Source organism: Lynx rufus, unplaced genomic scaffold (assembly GCF_022079265.1).
Source record: "Lynx rufus isolate CCGP_SWC_20201006 ecotype Redwood Valley unplaced genomic scaffold, mLynRuf1.p SCAF_6, whole genome shotgun sequence".
Lineage (NCBI taxonomy): Eukaryota > Metazoa > Chordata > Mammalia > Carnivora > Felidae > Lynx > Lynx rufus.
Genome location: NW_025814878.1, coordinates 48,471,490 through 48,492,133, shown reverse-complemented (window position 1 = coordinate 48,492,133; position 20,644 = coordinate 48,471,490). Strand labels below are relative to the sequence as shown.

Genomic DNA, 20,644 nt, shown 5'->3' with positions numbered 1-20,644 from the left:
AACACTGCACAAAAAGTGCTTCTGAGCACACATAAGTTAACATTAAAAGCATAATAATATTAGTAAGATCTCTTAAAAATATGAAATCTCAAAGAAAAGTATAATGTAAAAAGGTAAGGGTGGGGGTGCCTGGATGGCTCAGTTGGTTAAGCATCTGACTTCAGCTCAGGTCATGATTTCATGGTTTGTGCTGACAACATGGAGCCTGCTTTGAATTCTGTGTCTCCTTTTCTCTCTGCCCCTCCCCAACTCATGCTCCATGTCTCTCTCTCTCTCTCTCTCTCTCTCTCTCTCTCTCAAAAATTAAAAAAAAAGTAAACATTAAAAAAATTTTTTTAATAAAAAATTTTAAAAAGGTAAGGGTAGGGTCACCTGGGTGGTTCAGTCAGTTAAGCGCCAACTTCGGCTCAGGTCATGACCTCATGGTTCATGAGTTTGAGCCCCACATTGGGCTCTGTGCTGACAGCTCAGAGCCTGGAGCTTGCTTTGGATTCTGTCTGTCTGTCTGTCTGTCTCTCTCTCTCTCTCTCTCTTCCCCTGCCCCACTCATACTCTGTCTCCTTCTGCCTCTCAAAAATAAATGTTAAAAAAAAAAAATTAAAAAAAAAAGGTAAGGGTAGAGCTGCTGGAATGGTGGAGTAAAAAGCTAATAAGCAAAGCCTCCCCCTCTACAAAAAATCAGTGATAAAAACTAGATGAACGTGTTGGGGTGCCTGGCTGGCTCAGTCAGTTGAGCATCTATCCGACTCTTGATTTAGGCTCAGGTCATGATCTCATGGTCTGTGAGATCAAGCTCCACGTTGGCTCTGCAATGACAGCGTGCAGCCTGCTTGGGATTCTCCTTCCGTCCCTCCCTCCCCCTCTCTCTAAATAAACAAATAAACATTAGATACAAAACAAAAAACAAAAAAACCTAGGGACACTTGGGTGACTCAGTAGGTTAAGCACCTGACTCTTGGGTTTCAGCTCAGGTCATGATCTCACGGTTTGTGAGTTTGAGCCCTATGTAAGGCTCTGTGCTACAGCACAGATCCTGCTTGGGATTCTCTCTCTCTGCCCTCTCCCCCCTGCTCTCTCTCAAAAGAAAAAACAAAAACAAAAAACAAAAAACCTAGACAAACATGTCAAAGACAACCCTATCAGGATTCTGAAAACTGACTAAAGACCTGTAACAAATTGAAAAACACTTATTCAAGAAAAAATAGTGAACCTCAGGTAAGAACAGTGAAGTCTGTGCTGTTTTAACAGCTCCATCTGTGGTAGTTTTACCAGTGGGGTTAAACCAGCACCATCACTGCCAGAGGGGAGTGACTTGATTAAAATAAGAATGCAGAAAAGTTCCAGATGCAGGGCATATTGTTGAGAACAATAGGGATCTTGGTGGCAAACAAAGGGAAGGCCAATATTGCAGCAGCCAAAGATTGACTTTGGACAATTCCAAGGTTGACTAGGACAAGAAACAAATCAGCAGACTTGATGGAAGCTTAGCAGAGATGTCCTAAGAATGGCACAACCATGATGGGCCTTAATTAAGTTCCCCCTTATCCCTGGTGGTCTGAAAGGCTGTGTCCTTGCACAAAGCTGCATGCAGACTCAGAAAAGATGGCAAGGACCCTACTTATCTACAGATCTCTGGCTGTGAGGTCTTTCACAGATACAGAAGAGCCATGGACATGAGAAGACTTGGCACAAACTAAAAGTTAGAACTTGTAAACGGCCTATGCTTTGAATTCATTCCTCAACCTACATACGAATTCATTCCCCAACCTACATACAAATTCACTGTCAAAGGGCAGAAGCTTTCATGGCTCTAGGTGTTTATGCACAACCTCTGACCAAGTCACTGGCTGACCATTAGGTTATACTGATCCAAGGGTGACCTCTAGGAAACCAGGCTTAAAAAACAAACAAAAATTGTGGGGAAAAAAATCAGAGATATTAGCAACAGCATACTCCAGACTTCATGCAGGCAGGTCCTTAAAAAAATAAAGATACAGTAACAGACCCTCTCCCAACTGGAGAGGGGCGAGAGGTGACATAACTCATGAGTCTCTATTATCTAAAATGATCAGCTTAACAAAAAAATATTATGAAACATGCCAAGAAACAGGAAAGTGTATTCCATATACAGGGAAAAAACAGAATTGTTTTCAACAGAAACTATCTTGGGACACCTGTGTGGCTCAGTCGGTTGAGCATCTGACTCCTGATTTGGGCTCAGGTCATGATCTCACGGTTCATGGGACTGAGCCTTGCATTGGGCTCTGTGCTGACAGTGTGGAGCCTGTTTGGGATTCCCTCTCTCCCTCTCTGCCCCTACCCTGCTCATGGACTTAGCTGACAAGGATTTCAAAACAGCTAACACAATAAATATGTCCAAACAACTAAAAGAAACTATGCTTATAGAATTCGAGGAAATAATGATGACAGTGATTCAATGAATAGAGCATCTCAACAAAGAGATTATAAGGAAGACTCACATTGGAATTGATGGAGTTGAAAAGTGTAGTAACTAAAATTAAAAATTCACTGGATGAGCTCAACAGATTTGAGCTGGCAGACAAAAGAAATCAGTAAATGACAGATCAATAAAAATTGTTCATTCTAAAAAACAGGAAGAAAACAGAACAAACAGCCTCAAAGACCTGTGAGACGCCATCATAGGAACCAACACACATGTAATGGGAGTCTCACAGTAAGAGAAAAAACAATAAAGAATGGCCAAAGACTTCCCAAATGTGACTAAAATCTTTAATCTACACATCCGTGCAGTTCCATGAATTCCAAGTAGGAGAAACATAAAGAGATCCACACGTACCCATCATGGTCAAACTGTTAAAAGCCAAAAACCAGAAAATCTTGAAAATGGCAAAGAAGAACAACTCATCATATATAGGGAGACACACAGTAAGATTAACAGATGACTTCTCCCCTTAAACAATGGAAACCAAAAAGCAGTGGAATATTCAATTCAGAAAGCTAAAAGAAAAACAACAAAGAAATCTATATTCAGTGTTAGAAATGTGATATGGGAACCCCTGCTGTATACACCTCCCATATGTGTATAGGTGAGGCCTATGAATATGATGGAGGTCACTTCCATGATTAGGTTACATTTTGTGGCAAAGGTGAAGGGCTTTTGTAGATGAAATTAAAGTCCCTAACCAGTTTGACTTTGAGTTCATCAAAAAATGTTTGGGTGCACCTGACTTAATCAGGTGAGCCCCTTAAAAGAGGGTTTCAGTTCCCCTGAAATCAAGAAAATTTTTCCTGTTGGCCTTGAAGAGGAAGGCCACTGTAAGTTCTACAGCTACAAGAAAATGAATTCTCCCAACAACCATGTGAGCCTAGAAGGAATCCCAGGCCTTACAGGAGACCACAATCCTGAACAACACTCTGACTGTAGGCCTTGTTAAGATCTGAGCAAAGGGCCCAGCTAAGCCATGCCCAGATTTCTGACTTACAGAAACAGGCAAGGTAATATTCTGAGGTGCTACATTTATGATAATTTTTAATGCAGTAATAGAAAACTAATACATCCAACAAAACTATCCTCCAAAAATAAAGATGAAATAAGACATTCCCAGATGAACAAGGATTGAAAGTTAAGTAGATCTGCCTTACAAGAAATACTGAACAAAGCCCTTTAGGCTCAAAAGAAATGATAACAGATGTTACTTGGGTCCACATGAAGAAATAAAGAGCAGCAGTAAAGGTAATTACACAGGTAAATGTATAAATGTGCTTTTCTCGTTTCTTCTCTTAGATGATTAAAAAGAAAACTGCATGAAACAATTATAAACCTGTATTGTTGCCCCCATAACATATAAAGATATAATACACATGACATAATAGAACAAAGGAAAGGGGATGAACTAGAGGTATATTGGAACAAAGTTACTATATTTTACTGGAATTAAGTTAGCATTAATCTGAATTACACTGTGAAAAGCTAAGTCACTGTAATTCCTAGATCAAACACTAATAATTTTAAAAAGAATTTTAAAGGGTCTTAGGAATTAAAACCTAGAAAATATCTATTTAACAAAAAAGCAATAAAGGAGGAATAGAAAAACAAAAATGCGACATAGAAAGTAAGTATTAAGGAGTGCACTTGTGATGAGCACCAGGTGATATATGGGATTGCTGAATCACAGTACTGCATACCTGAAACTAATATAAATGTTGTATGTTAACTAACTGGAATTAAACTAAAAACCTGAAAAAAAGAAGAAAGTATCAAATGTCAGAAATAAACCCATCACACCAGTAATTTCACTAAACATAAAATGATTAAACACTTCAATCAAAAAACATATTTTCAGCCTGGATTAAAAACTAAGATCCCGGGGCGCCTGGGTGGCTCAGTTGGTTAAGCGTCTGACTTCGGCTCAGGTCATGATCTCACGGTTTGTGAGTTCGAGCCCCGCGTTGGGCTCTGTGCTGACAGCTCAGAGCCTGGAGCCTGCTTCAGATTCTGTGTCTCCCTCTCTCTCTGCCCCTCCCCCTCTCATGCTCTGTTTCTCTCTGTCTCAGAAATAAACATTAAAAAAAAAAGTTTTAAAAACTAAGATCCCATTATAAACTGTCTACAAGAGACACATTTAACATTCAAAAACAGAAATGGGTTAAAAGTGAAAGGTTGGAAAATAATATTGCCTACAAAAATCGTAAGAAAGCTGGAGTGACTATATTAATAACAGGTAAAATAACTAAATTAATAACAGGTAAGATAAATGAATAAGGACCAAGATTCTTGTTAAAGGGTCATGAAGAACTGCTTTCCTCCCCTGCTTTGGTAATCTGAAAGAAAAGACTACCATATAAACTTAAACAATTATCCCTCCTCCATTATTTCTGTTTCCATGTTTTTTTATAATGATAAAACACACATTTTATGTTACAGAATATACATTTTTAAGTATACAGAATTTTTTTTTTTTTAACGTTTATTTATTTTTGAGACAGAGAGAGACAGAGCATGAACGGGGGAGGGTCAGAGGGAGACACAGAATCCGAAACAGGCTCCAGGCTCTGAGCTGTCAGCACAGAGCCCGACGCGGGGCTTGAACTCACGGACCGCGAGATCATGACCTGAGCCAAAGTCGGCTGCTTAACCGACTGAGCCACCCAGGTGCCCCTCAGAATTCTGAAGCATTAAGTACATTAACATTGTTGTGCAACCATCACTACCATCCACTGCCATGTTTCAAATTTTTTTTTTAATGTTTATTTTTGAGCGAGAGAGAGAGAGACAGAGTATAAACAGGGGAGGAGCAGAGAAAGAGGGAGACACAGAATCCGAAGCAGGCTCCAGGCTCTGAGCTGTCAGTACAGAGCCCAACACGGGGCTCGAACCCACGAACCACAAGATCATGACCTGAGCCAAAGTCAGATGCTTAACCGACTGAGTCACCCAGGTGCCCCTATCCACTGCCATGTTTAAAATAATATACTCTATAATAATATAAGAGATTCTGAAGAGTTTTGGGAGAAAATGCAGATTTGGTGCTGTATGTCAGAAAACCATTTACTGAAATCGGTACTTTTTTTTTTTTTAAAGTAAACTCTGCCCTAACCTGGGGCTCAAACTAACAACCCCCGATATCATGAGTCACATGCTCTATTGACTGAGCCAGCCAGATACCCCCTTCTCTTTTCTGATAGTGCAATAGAAAGCTAGAGCCAACTCAATAATAATAGTAATAATAATAGTAATAATAATAACAGTTAATATTAAATAAGACAGTATTTTTATTTATTTTTTATCTGAGAGAGAGAGAGAGAAAGAGAAAGTGCACGAGTTGGGGAAAGAGGTGGGGGGTGGGGGTGGGGAGATGGAGGGGATAGAGAATCTTAAGCAGGCTTCACACCCAGCTCAAAGCCTGACCTGGGATCTTACCTGAGCCAAAATCAAGAGTTGGATGCTCAACCTACCCAGCCACCTAGGCACCCTAATGAGACAGTGTTTAAAGTCCATAACACATATCATTTAATTCTCATGTAACTCTAAGGAACATACTAACACTGTCATCTTTAGGATGGAAAACAGGTTCAGAGGGGTTAATTGCCCAAGGGCACTCAACAGGCTGGGCAAACTGGGATATGAATTCACATTCATAATTTAAGTGTTCTTAGATAAACACTATCCCCCAAAGAACAAAAACAGTGGCAATTCTAAAAAAATGGAAGTCTATGCTATAGGGGTGCCTGACTGGCTCAGTTGGAGATGCACACAACTCTTGATCTCAGGATCATGAGTTCAAGACCCACACTGGGCACTAGGATTACTTAAAAAAAAAAAAAAAAAAAAAAACTTAAAAAAAAAATGCTGGGGCATCTGGGTAGCTCAGTCAGTTAAGCATCCAGCTCCTGGTTTCAGCTCAAGTCATGATCTCACTGTTCATGGGTTTGAGCCCCGCATCAGGCTCTGCATTGACAGGGTGGATTCTGCTTGGATTCTGTCTCCCTCTCTCTCTGCCCCTCCCTCTCCCTCTCAAAATAACTAAAAATAAACTTTACAAAAATTTTTTTTTTAAAAAGGAAGTCCATGCTATGCAGGTATGCAACAGTTTTGCTCCTCTGCTACAACCTCCCCCGCCCGACCTCCTCCCCACACATATAATACTCAAGTCTGTTTCCAGTTCTTTTCTACCATCACTGGGTAGGGAAAGATAGCCTCAGATGCTTAGACCAACTGGGAGAGAAGTCTAGCTTCCCTGAGAATGAAATCAGCCAAAACCCAACAAGAAATAAGGACTGTTAGTGAGGTAGGGGTATGGAGCCCTACACAGGGACTGATGGAGAATGAGAACAACAAAATGTAGTATCAGGGCAAGTGTAGGGATTAATAGTAATAACAGCATATATAAATTAAGAGAATAAAATTTCTCGGCACATTCTGACACAGAATATAGAATTTCTGACAATACCGATAGCAAAAAACTGCCAAGATGTCTCTGAAACCACGATACTGATAAACTGTGCTCTCTCAATCAAGTCAGGTGAATACAGAACAAATGCTAATGAGAACCACAAGCCATCAAAAATTGCCAAAGAGTGGCACAAAAGCAGACATCCAGATCAATGGAACAGAATAGAGAACCCAGAAATGGACCCACAAACATATGGTCAACGAATCTTTGACAAAGCAGGAAAGAATATCCAATGGAATAAAGACAGTCTTTCGGCAAGTGGTGCTGGGAAAACTGGACAGTGACATGCAGAAGAATGAACCTGGACCACTTTCTTACACCACACACAAAAATAAACTCAAAACGGGTGAAAGACCTAAATGTAAGACAGGAAGCCATCAAAATACTCGAGGAGAAAGCAGGCAAAAATCTCTTTGATCTTCGCTGCAGCAACTTCTTACTCAACACGTCTCTGGACACAAGGGAAACCAAAGCAAAAATGAACTATTCGAACCTCATCAAAATAAAAAGCTTCTGCACAGTGAAGGAAACAATCAGCAAAACTAAAAGGCAACAGACAGAATGGGAGAAGATATTTTCAAATGACGTATCAGATAAAGGGTTAGTATCCAAAATCTATAGAGAACTTATCAAACTCAACACCCAAAAAACAGATAATCCAGTGAAGAAATGGGCAAAGAAGATATTCAGATGGCCAAACGACACATGAAAAAATGCTCAACATCATTCATCATCCAGGAAATACAAATCAAAACCACAACAAGATACCACCTCACACCTGTCAGAATGGCTAACATTAACAACTCAGGCAACAACAGATGCTGGCAACGATGCAGAGAAAGAGGAACTCTTTTGCACTGCTGGTGGGAATGCAAGCTGGTGCAGCCACTCTGGAAAACAGTGTGAACGTTCCTCAAAAAATTAAAAATAGAACTACCCTACGACCCAGCAATTGCACTACTAGGTATTTATTCAAGGGATATAGGTATGCTGTTTGAAAGGCGCACATGCACCCCAATGTTTATAGCAGCACTATCAACAACAGCCAAAGTATGGAAAGAGCCCAAATGTCCATCGATGGATGAATGGATAAAGAAGATGTGGTATATATATATATAATGGAGTATTACTCGGCAATCAAAAAGAATGAAATCTTGCCATTTGCAACTATGCGGATAGAACTAGAGGGTATGATGTTAAGCGAAATTAGTCAGAGAAAGACAAATATCATATGACTTCGTTCATATGAGGACTTTAAGATACAAAACAGATGAACATAAGGGAAGGGAAGCAAAAATAATATAAAAACAGGGAGGGGGACAAAACATAAGAGACTCTTAAATATGGAGAACAAACAGAGGGTTACTGGAGGGGTTGTGGGGGTGGGTGGGCTAAATGGGTAAGGGGCATTAAGGAATCTACTCCTGAAATCACTGTTGCACTATATGCTAACTAACTTGGATGTAAATTTTTTAAAAAATTGCGAAAGAGGGGTCCCTGGGTATCTCAGTCAGTTGAGCATCCAACTTCGGCTCAGGTCATGTTCTCGCAGTCTGTGAGTTCAGGCCCCACATTGGGCTCTGTGCTGACAGCTCAGAGTCTGCAACCTGCTTCGGATCTGTGTCTCCCTCTCTCTCTCTCTCTGCCTCTCCCCTGTTCATGCTCTGTCTCTCAAAAATAAACGTTAAAAAAAATGTTTTTTTAATTTAAAAGAAAGTGTTGCAACAATTCAAACAATCTTTATAACAACAACCAAGAATTTAAGTTAGGAAGTTATAAAAATGGAAGTTCTCTAGGACATTTCAATGAATCTACATCTGAAGCTGTTTTTGTTTCACAGCTTGTTCAATCCTTTGCAGCCAACGCGGACTCCTCACCAACTTCAGGTATTTAAGAAAAGAAGGTATTAAAGTGTATAGTGCGGAACAACACTGATTTACGAAAGTGCTTTAAAATCTGGACGTAATATCCACTGGTGAGTTGCTTTTAGTTTGCCTACATGAGAATTTAGTCATAAAGACTTCAAAATGTTTTAATCTAACAGACTTTTTCTGAGGCCCTCATAAAAAACCCTTGAGGAAGTGGGGCAGGAAGGGATTTTGGGAAGCATTTCCTCTTCACTGGCCACAGCAAGGCCTGTAAGAGACCCAACTTCATTGCAGAATAGGAAATTACTTCAGGGGCCCTAATGTAAATATCCTGGGAAGGCCTTGGGGCTCTCTACAGACCTGAAAGCAAATACAACTGAAATCTGTCTGAACCACACAGATTTTACATCTACCTGTACAGGACTGAAGAAAAGGGAAATTCTATGCATTCTGAATGGCACCATTTACTCTCATCCCAGTTCTTTCGGTTAAGCTATATTAAGCTATAGTCTAACTACAATTTATAGATGTGTGCTCAATTTCCTAATATAAAACCATTATCCTACAAAGAAAAGTCTGTAACCTTTGGCTGGATTAAGAAATTTTCTCTTTTGGGGCACCTGTGTGGCTCAGTCAGTTAGCATCTCATGAACCATGAGATCATGACCTGAGCTGAAGTCAGACACTTAACTAAGCCACCCAGGTGCCCTCCTCCTTTTTTTCTTAAAGCATTAGAGATTTTTTTCATACATCTTTAAAAAATGTGTTTGTTTTGAGAGAGAGAAAACATCATGCACACGTGAGCGAGAAGGGGAGGGGGAGAGAGATAGGGAAAGAGACAGAATCCCAGGCAGGCTCTGCACTGTTAGCATGGAGCCAAATGCAAGGCTTGATCCCATGACCCTGGGACATGACCTGAGCCAAAACCAAGAGACAGATGAGCCCCCAATTTTGTCTACCTTAATCAGCAGAGAACAGGGTGTTTGAAATCAGTGCATGCTTGGAGTTTGGCACAGGGGAACAGTGAACAGACTATGGAGGGACCAATGACTACAAACACAGTGAAAAGGGGCAAAAAGGTTAAAGAAATTCAGGAGAAGCAGCCCTATATATATACTGGTTCCTTTATATATGAACCATCCTGTATATTCAAGGCCAATTATCACTTATAATGAACTAACAACAAGTCAACTTTCATTCCAGGGAAACTGGACAAATAGATGTCTGGAAGTTTGAATCTAACACTTTGATTTAAACAGCCCTACATGGCTAATGGCTACTATGTTAGAACAGTTTTAGACAAAGGCATATCCAAAATTCTAGTGAAAAGCAAATCGAAGAACATATTCCTTCTAAATAATCCACTGAACTTTTATTCATAACTGATGGCCTACTCCAACCTATAAAGCCTTTCTCACTTTTATGAATGTTTTACCAGATTTTATATAATTAGAATTCTTCTACAATGCTTCCTTAGCTTTGACATTCTTGAACTTTCTTCATATAGCAGCTCTGGGTGCCTTACATATTTGATACATGTATTTTTTTACTTCATAGCCTTTTATTTATTTAAAAAAATTTTTTTTAAGTAATATCTATACCCAGCATGGTGCTCGAACTCACAACACTGAGATCAAGAGTTGCATGATTTACTGACTGAGTCAGCCAGCTGCCCTTACTTCATAGTCTTCTAAGTTGGATTTTTAAAATCTATCCTGTCACAAATGGATCTGGATTTTTTAAAAGAACAAATTATTCCCGCTCATTATAAATAAATGCCTGAAGTTAACATGCAGGTTTCTTTTCAAAATAGAAACCAAGAAACAAACAAACAAAAAAAATGTAACATCAGAAGAAAACAAAAAAAATGTAACATCAGAAGAAATTGTGTAGTTATACATTTATCGCCCGAAATACTTAAATATATTTTAGACTTTGAGACCTGGAATCACAAGTTGCTAAAGTCAAAGTATTTTTCTCCTAATGTGTGCAGTAAATGGAAGATATTATTGCTTCCAAGACCTTGCTTGGAATTATGGAGGGTCAGAGGCCTAACAATAAGCATGACACCTTTTCTGAGTTAAATTGTAACCAAAAGCCAATAACCTACAGTATTCACCATATAGTACTCATAATTTTACATTTGTCTAGTTTTAGAAGTTAGTGCCTTCATATGAGAAGGCGTAAGATCACAAGGATAGTGGACTATGTGGTTCCTTTCTCTTATACTCAGTTTAAAATAAAAAAAACAAAACTGCACTGGTCGTTTAGTGGTATTAATCTTGACCTATACCTGAACAGCTAAAGTGACTTCGTCTTTTGGTAATTTTCTATTCAGTTTGGAAAAATAATTCTCTACAGCCTATTTAAGTAAGGTAACCAACTTTTTTTTTTTTTTAAGTAGATCCTAAGCCCAACATAAGGCTCAAACTCACGACCCTGAGATCAAGAGTTGCATGCTCTACCAACTGAGCTAGCCAGGTGCCCCTCTTTAGTTAAACTATGAAATATTTGTGACTTTATAATGAGTTTACATATCTTAAGTCATTGCATTTGTAAATTTAAGTAGACTGCACTTGTCAAAATATTGGGTTTTTAAAAATGTTTATTTATTTTTGAGAGAAAGAGAGACAGAGCATAAGCAGGGGAAGGGCAGAGAGAGAGAGGGAGACACAGAATCCGAAGCAGGCTCCAGGCTCTGAACTGTCAGCATAGAGCCCAATGCGGGGCTTGAACTTGTGAACCATGAGACCATGACCTGAGCCAAAGTAGGACACTTAACTGACTAAGCCACCCTGGTGCCCCAAAACGTTGTTTCTTACTATGGAATAGACAAACATCCCACAAGGCAGGAATGGGGAAAAACAGCAAGCAATCTATAGGTGGCAGGTGTGGGAATAATTTAAGGAAAGCCAAGCAAACGTAGATGCTTTTATCAGTGATAAAATCAAAGTCTAAAGAGCAAAGAATTAGAAAGTGCCCATTCTGATATTATGAGACACAAAGTAATTTTATAAAAATTATTTTAAGTCTTCCTATGATTCTCTGATAAGAGATACTGATCGTATTTATATTTGTGGCTCAAATTATATACTCATTCAATACCATCAGTTAAAGTGCTAGTCCTAACTGCCTACATAGTTTTATACAGCCATTAAAGAAAAGAAAAAAAAGGTTAATCATCTATTTTCAGTATCTCTAATCCAACCCCAATCCCGTGGTACACCCCTGTATCAGATATGCCATATCTTCATGTTTGTCTCCTTTCTCAACTCATCAAAATTAATTCTCAGGAAGAGATCAGAACTCATTCACATTGAAGACTGTCAAAACTAATGAGAAATCAATTTTATTTCTTACAAATCAAATGAACTCTCTCTAAACTCTGAAGTATCAGGCACAGACAAAAAAAAAAAAAAAAAAGGAAAGAACGAAGAAAGATGATCAGAATGTTGCTAAAGCCACACCCTACAGGAACTAATCCCAATCACTTATTTGCTACTGTGGCAAAGCAAAGTACAGTGTTCTCCCTATCTTCACAAGGCTGCCCAGATAGACTAAATTTCCCAGCTTCCTTTGTGGGAAAGGGCATTGGGCAGGAACATGCCTTCCCTTGGCTAGAAGATGGATGTGATGCTGGAAGCAGACAGTCAAGTCATGTACCAGCCCAGGACTGCCCTTGAGACCTCTCATGTAAAAAAATAAACTACTGTTGAAGTCTCCATGAGAACGGCCCAAACTGTATCCTGATACAACCTTTCTTGCAAAAGCTACATCAAATGTCCCACTTTACCATCATGTCAAAATTCCTAGGCTCTAAATTAAGTATTTCCTTAAGGAAGTAAAACTTTGGTTGAAAGCCTCAAGTCATCTAACTAATAAATCAGTAAACAGCTGTACCAAGATTATAGTATTGCTTTTCTTGGACACCATCTTTCTTATCTGATATTCAAAAAATTGCTGGGTCTGCTTATATAAAAGCAACACAATATGGTACAACATCAAAGTATCTAAAAACAACAGTTCAGCATTTTTCTTTTTTGTTTTTTGGTAAGCATGATTATGATGGTGAAGAGAGGGAAAATCTCTATGAACAAAGAATCACCAAGATAGCTAAAGGTTAAGTGCTTTTAGATTGTTCCACTTTAAAGACAGAACGGCAATACTAATAAAATATAGTAATTTCTTATATGGATATATATTTTGCATTTTCTGAACTCCCAGCTTACCTCCATGATTATTACACAGTGATATAGACAAGGGTGGTGCAAGGGGGAAGAGATCTGTCTTGGCCGAATACAGTAAAATCCTCCCCTTCTTCCCAAAAAGCTAAGCTGTACAAGTTGCTATGCTTTCAGCTACTATCTAAATTGCCTCCCCTCCAAAAACAGTTTTCTATCTTTGGCAAATGTCATTGGTTTTCCTCTCTGCTCTCGGATCTCTGTCAGGATGCACTGTTTTGTTTTGGTTAGTTGTTGATTTGTTTATTTCTATTTATTTAGAATTTGCCTTTTTAAATCCCATCATGGCTACCAATCACTGTGGTTCCATATATTTTTCTCATACTTCTCAGAGACAGAGAGCATGGTGCAACCAGGAACAAGCCTTGCTGTGTACCAGTTAAGTGCTCTTGCTGGGGTGCTTTTTAAACTCCCACTTTCCATATCCCACCCCTACCTAATGAAATGAGAATCTCAACAGTGTCCAAAGCTCCAGGTGAATGTTCACTACAGGCTCTGAAGGTCAGAAGAATCTAGATTCAAATCCAAGTTCTGCCATTTAATACCCATGACTTTGGGCAAGTTACTTAACCTTCCTAAATTTCACTTATTCATAATGTCACTATGCACCAAGCGCAGTGCCAGGTGTTGAGTAAGGGTGATAATGACAGTCCCTGTCCTCTAGGAGCTTATACTGGAAGATACAGGAACTAAAGGAAATCACAGACCAGCAAACAACGTAATCCCAATAGGGCTACAAGCGCACACAAGAAGGAAGTCCAGTCTAAATTCTAAGGATGAACAAAATCTCTAAAAGGTGACAGTAAGGCTAAGCCCTACAGGACAAGTAATAGTAGCCAAATGAGGCCACTAAAGAAAAGACTGTTTTGTTTTGTTTTTTTAAGATTTTATTTTTTTAAGTAATCTCCACACCTAACGCGGTGCTCAAACCTACAACCCCAAGGTCAAGAGTCACATGCTTCATCAACCAAGCCAGTTGGACACCCCAGAAAGACTATTTTTAACAGCAGAAGAAGTGTATAGATACAAGAGGCCTAGATAAAAGAGAATTCAGCTTCTTCAGGAGATACAAGTAGTTCAGTAGGACTGGAACAAAAAGTAAGAATGAGGGAGGGACAAGAAAGGATCAACAGGGACCCCAGCTTTTACATCTGCAAAACAGGATTATTATTTGTTCTCTTTAGTTACCTCAAAGATCACATTATATAGATTTAACAGTGCTCGCTTCAGCAGCACACATACTAAAATTGGAATGATACAGAGAAGATTAGCACAGCCCCTGCACAAGGATGACATGCAAATTCGTGAAGCATTCCATATTTATATATATATATATATATACATACATATATATACATATATATATATGGCACGTATATATAAATGCACAATGCCTTGAACAGAATAAGTACTCAAGTTATAAATCTCTTCTTCAGCTTCAACACACACAGGAAAAAAAATCTCTTTTATAACATCATTAGCCAGTCAACAACACTTTCTCTTCAGGTCATCTCATCAGAGCACAAAATTTAATAGCAAGCTCTTTGCAGTTGTTCTCTCCTGCGTGCATCCGACCTACTGTGGATTACCGCATAGTGCCAACTATGGGATTTCCTTCAAAAGGTTCAGACACCTGAGGATGCTCCAACAGTAGGCTGTTGATAACAAAGGTTTTAATGTACTGTTTTGAATTAAATGAACTGTGGCTGTGAAGCAGTTCTGAACCAGAACCAGAATACTTCAAATCTAACCCTGGCTCTAATACTAGTTAGATAATTTACTTTGGGTAAGAGATAACCTTCTGTGCCTTGGGCCCCTGATGTACTAAAATGAACAATACAGATAGAACAGTCCCTAATAACCCAATATAGCAAGGCCACTCCCTCTTCCCAACTTAAGGGATGGACTAAGTAAGAACAGAATCTTCAAAGCTAGTTATATACCCTTCCTTTTTTTTTTTTTTAATTTTTTAATGTTTATTTATTTTTGAAAGGGGGGATGGGGCAGAGAAGGAGACACAGAATCCGAAGCAGGCTCCAGGCTCTGAGCTGGCAACACAGAGCCCAATGCAGGGCTTGAACTCACAGACTGTGAGATTATGACCTGAGCTGAAGTCGGACGCTCAACCGACTGAGCCACCCAGGTGCCCCCACATGCCCTTCCTTAACGGAGATACTGGATGTCAACCTTAGCCAGCAGCAAAGACATCTCATGGCCAACTGAGAAAGCTGCATAGATACTGCAGATGTCCTTTGGCACTAAAATACCTTGATTCTTTAAAATATTACTTTGGCCCTTTAATGATACATTCATATAAATCCTAAAAACAAGTCTAAGAATTAATTTATTTCTCAGCTTCCAACCTGGATATTAATAACTCCCAATTTAAAATGAGAGGACTCAGGGTGCCTGGGTGGCTCAGTCAGTTAAGCCTCTGACTTCGGCTCAGTTCATGATCTCACAGTTTGTGAGTTTGAGCCCCGCGTCAGGCTCTGTGCTGACAGCTCAGAGCCTGGAGCCTGCTTCAGATTCTATGTCTCCCTCTCTCTCTCTCTGCCCCTCCCCGGTTTGTTCTCTGTCTCTCTCTCTCAAAAAACAAATAAAAATCAATAAAGAATCTTTAAAAAAAAAAAAAAAAAGAGTGGACTCACCTAGAGAAAAATCACCAATACAGGTTTAGAATGGCAAACACTATCAAGATGATACTTTTACTGACCATCTTTCTTGTCAAAATGTTTATCAAACTTTACTATTCAGCTTTTTATTTTAATAAGCCTCAATTTTAAAAGGCTACTTCTGTAACTATATGAATTACATGAGGAGTTAAATGTTAGCTAAACTTACTGCAGTAATTATTTCATAATATATAGATATAGCAAATCATTCTGTTGAACACCTTAAACATGAACATTACATAGCAATTATACCTCAATAAAACTGGAAAAAATACTAGTATCATCATAGGAAATGTGGTACCTTAAAATATGAAATACTCTACTCAATATTTTTGGGCTTAATATGCAATTTACCACCTTCCAAATGGCATCACAACTTTCTACATGGAATCACACAAAAAATAAAAATTTAAAACAAACAAGCTACTTGGTTAAATACTAAACAAGACAGCTTCTTCTATGCCACGCTTGCCTCAATGAAAGTATACTTCCATGCCAAGAAAATCTAACAATTTTAGTTAATTCAACTGCACAGTAATACAGAAAATGTAGTTAATTGATAACTGCCTTTTAAATTAGAAGATACCCACATTTAGAAAAAGGTAACTTTTTAACACTTAGTATTATCAGTCAATGCTCAAGAGACTTCTATGTGCGTTATCTCATTTAGTCTTACAATGTAGGTGCTATTGTTAGCATACCTATTTTACAGAGGGGAAGTGGAACTTAGATTGTGTACCTTATTCTGCTAATAAATGATAAATCTATTCTTTGAACTCAGGGCTCAAGAAAGATCCTTAACTTCATTCCTGTTTGAGACAACTGTCTCTAGTTACAACAGAAGATCTTAACTAATTCAAAATCCCCAGAAAATTAAGGTTACATTATAGTACAAACTTCATAAACAGTGACTGAATTTCCCCTTTAGACTTCTCTTTAATATGACAAAATAATTCTAGACCCTGAGCTTTCCTAAACCTTTCATCATTTATGGTGCTCTCTGCTGTACCTACCCATTAGAACAATTTTTAAAAACATTAACAATGTACCAATTATTTTCAAAAGCCCAGAGATACTAATCAAGTGATCCTAATAGTCTTAAACACTACCCTTAAACCAAAAGATAAATGGAGATTGGGAAACTTGCATTCTAAAGTGCCACCATCTAGATAAAATTACTCTGTAAATTAGAGTAATTTCAATCAGAGCCTATAAAATTGAACATTTTTCTCAAGACCAGAATTAGAGAGTAACTAGAAGATAGTTTAAGGGCCCAAACTCCACATGGCAATTCAACAGCAAAATGCAGGCAGTAGGGGCTAGGGACAGCAGCAACATTTTAGAAAGGCAGTAATAAATAAAATTACAAAATGATTTACCTATTCATCTCACTGGCCATTCTCCCTTAACACAAGATTGTAATTACTCTCAAAAATCACATGCTCCTTAAAACCTATTGTCTTTACTATATGGTATCCTAAGTTTCAAGCTAACACATTATATATTAAGAAAAACTCCAGTGGCATTTCATAAGCATTAGAAACCCACAGTTTTTTAGAGGATACTTGCATTTATGACTATAAACATCATTCCCCACCCCAAAAAACCGATGTGGGTGTATACTTTATTAATTCCATAACTCATTAACCAATATTAAAAAAAATTAGTCTCAAAAATACAAATGAACACTATATTTTAAGTGCCACATCAGCTATTCAGTAAAGTATCAGATGTATTTTTTTTAAATAATTAAGCTATACTAGAGTGTATTTAATACCCTGCACTCAGCAACATAAACACAAAGTTATTAAATGGAGGAAGTGTAGGCAGGAGATTTTGCTTCAGTTGCATGACAGGAAGTACAAGCTATGGAAGTTTAGAAACAGGAATACCAAGTTCTGTTTTAGCACAGGAAAGGAAAACATGGTGGTAAATAAGGATATAAGAGGAAGTTCTTCTTAGTGAACAATCTGTCATGTATCCAAAATCATACCCAAAGTTTAAAAAAAAAAAAAAAAAAAGAAAGGAAGGAAGGCCTTTTTCACTAGGCTTATGTGGTAAAGTACTTCGCTAAGTATACTGGAGCCTGGAGTTTGCAATTTCACTATAATAAGACTGCTTAGGGTCCACATTTTACACATCCAAAGGGACACAAGGGTGGCTTATAACATTAAACTATTAGTTTCATATCTTAAAGTTTGATCATTAACATTTTCATAGCAATACATGATAAATCATTTTTATGTACATAAGTGTCACAATATGAATATACTTAACGCTACTGAACTGTATACTTAATGAGCGTTAAGATGGTAGATTACAGGTTTTGGTTTTTTTTTTTAACCACACACGCCGAAAGTGCACAAGTTAATGAGAAATTACTCAATTTATTTATAGTAACTTGTTATGTAAATTTCAATTACTCTGAAGTGAAATTCTTATTATACTTAATTTTTAGTAAAACAGTTTGTTGTCGTTTTTAACAGCTAGATTCGTTTTATGTAATTAATTTTTAAAGATACTTCCATACACGAGCAAGTTCTTTAATTGTGAACTACAGTGAAAGTGAAGCACTATTCTCAATTAGCATCTTTCAAATCATCTGAATTACTTACTGCCATCAAATACTAGCTATGAAATTATAAGTGTGTTTCTACTTCAGCTGATTCCTTCATTCAGTGAAGTGCAAATCTCGAAATTAAGAGAGCAAGATCCCTAAATGAATAGGCTTTCTTAAGGCAGTTGTAATTTTGGATTGGGAAGTAGACAACACTTGCCACACCTCAGCCTTTAGCACGACTGTGGCCCAGAATGCTAAGGTCAATTCTCCGTTCTCGCCAGGCTCAGCCCTACCAAATTCGTCAGGCTTTTGTGAGCTGCCACTAGATTCTGTTCAGAAAAGTGTACAACCTAGATTACTTTGGTAGCTCAGGAAGGGCCTGGAATAACCAGCTTGGCCACCTCTGGAAAAAGTCTCCGGGAAAAGAAAACTGGGAAAACTTCAACTTTGCGCAAACCCCCTTTCAATCACATGTAGCTCCCCTCCGGATGAAGTACAGCGTTCTCGAAAGATCTACACCTTTCCAACTCAAATGTCATTCCCAGATCAGCTGCTTGAGGGGCAAGCGGCGCTCAACCCACGCCCTCTTCTTCGAGCACCTTCTCCCAGGGCCAGTGCTGGGCTCAGCTCACTCCGCAGCCCCCTTCCAAACCCTACATGAAAAAGGGCCCTGGCCCAAGACCCCGCCCGTGGACAAGGCTGCCCGACCGAGTCAGCCCAGGGCTCCTGGCCGGGGCAGCTGTAGCCACCAGAGGGGGTTCGCTAGTGGGTTGGCTGGGGACGACCACGGAGGGCGGGAGGGGGTCTCCCTGGAAGGGGAAAAGACGGCCTCACCTTGACCCTGATTTCGTAGGTGGTGAAGCGGCCCCGGCCGACCCCCACCGTCTGCGGGTTGCTCACATCGATCTCGAGGAAGTTGCTGGGCGGCCCGTAGGCATCATTAAGGTTCTGGGGCTTGGTGATCAGCCGCCGGGTGTCCGCCACGGTCTCCGCCATTTCGCTGCTGCAGCCGCCGCCGCCGCGGACTCCCTCCGCCCCCTCCGAGTTCCACCGACGCCGCCGCTGCTGCCCGCCGCGGGGACACCGGGCTCGCGCACAGCGGTCGCGAAGCGAACGAGCACGTAGGACGGGCGTTCACCCAGCGCGCGAAGCCCCTCCCTGCGTCCTTTCGGCTTCCGCCTCTTATGCCCAGGGGAAAAACTGCTGACTCTCCGGGACGCCGCGACCTGGGCTCGGAAAGCCCAGCTGAGGCCGCGGAGGGGGACTGCAGGCTAGACGGCGGGGGAGCGGCGACAGTCACGGGACTTCTGGTCGCGAGCAGGTTCCGGCCAGACTACAGCGCCCATAATGCACCGGGAGGGCGCGTCGCCGCCTGGCTGCGGCCGAGGTGCTGCGAGACCTAGGGGCTCGGGGGTGGGCGCTTCCTGTCTTTCTGCAAGCAGCTTGGGCTTGGAGCGTTGGGAGGAACAACGGAAATGGTCTTCGCGGCCTTGCTGCGGGGACAAAAGTTAAACGGCGAGTTTTGGAGGGTGTGCCCGCATTCGAAACAAAACTGTCGCAGCCTACCAAACGTCTCACCGTGAACCACTGAAAATGCCTTTCTAGGCAACCATTAACAAGTGCCTCACGTCATGATTTTGATATCAACTTGACAGTTTGACCATACACGTGTATGGATTGATAAACGGAGGGAGATAAAGTAGTAGAGTGGAATACAGACAAAAGACCTTGGCAGATCACAGCACTAAGGTCACACCATTTGGGGACTGGTCGGCTGTCTAAAACAAAATAACGTAGTAAGTAGGCTGAAATCTGCCTTTCATGACCTATTTTGGGTGACCTGCAACTTTCTTCCCTCATTTCCCTAAAGTTCCAGTAAGTTCAAGACAAAACAAAAACGTATTTTTACAATATTTGAAATGAAACTCAGATAAGCCTTTATAAGAAATGAAAAAAAAAAAAAGCTAAAACAAGTAGATGGTAGTTCATCTCTAGCAAATGCAGATTTGGAACATTGAGGTAGAAGGATAAAAATCTACCTAGAGAGTTGTCTCTGTTTATGTCATAGCTCTGCAATTGTATCTACATTTTTAAAAGTATGTTGAGTTTCAGAAACCTCATTCACTTTAAATAATTGGATCTGTCCCTTAAGTTGAAAAATTGCCCAGATCATTGGCAACCTAATGACACTAGGAGCAGTTGGAATAAAGAAATTACTTTAACATGATATAGACTATTATCCAGAAAACTCAACATTTGTTGATTCAACACTTGTTTGTTGAAGGTCTAGTAGGTGTTTTTCAGTTGTACATGCTAGAGAGCTAAGGGCAAATAAGACTGGAAATTCTCTGAATTCATCAAGTTT

At 39.6% G+C, this 20,644-nt stretch overlaps 1 protein-coding gene and 1 non-coding gene across 2 annotated transcripts in view; one reads left to right on the top strand and one right to left on the bottom strand.

Annotated features, from left to right (window-relative positions):
- The window catches only part of SNX3 (sorting nexin 3), a 49,775-nt gene extending 30,227 nt beyond the window's left edge, over positions 1-19,548 (bottom strand). Inside the window, exon 1 of the mRNA XM_047101883.1 lies at positions 19,114-19,548. Within this exon, the coding sequence (XP_046957839.1) occupies positions 19,114-19,275 (162 nt within the window). The 5' untranslated portion in view covers positions 19,276-19,548. The remainder of the gene's footprint in view (positions 1-19,113) is intronic.
- LOC124500716 (U6 spliceosomal RNA) lies at positions 14,262-14,368 on the top strand. The gene has a single exon (XR_006959647.1). It is a non-coding gene; the product is annotated as a U6 spliceosomal RNA (small nuclear RNA).
- Positions 19,549-20,644: the final 1,096 nt, after the last annotated feature.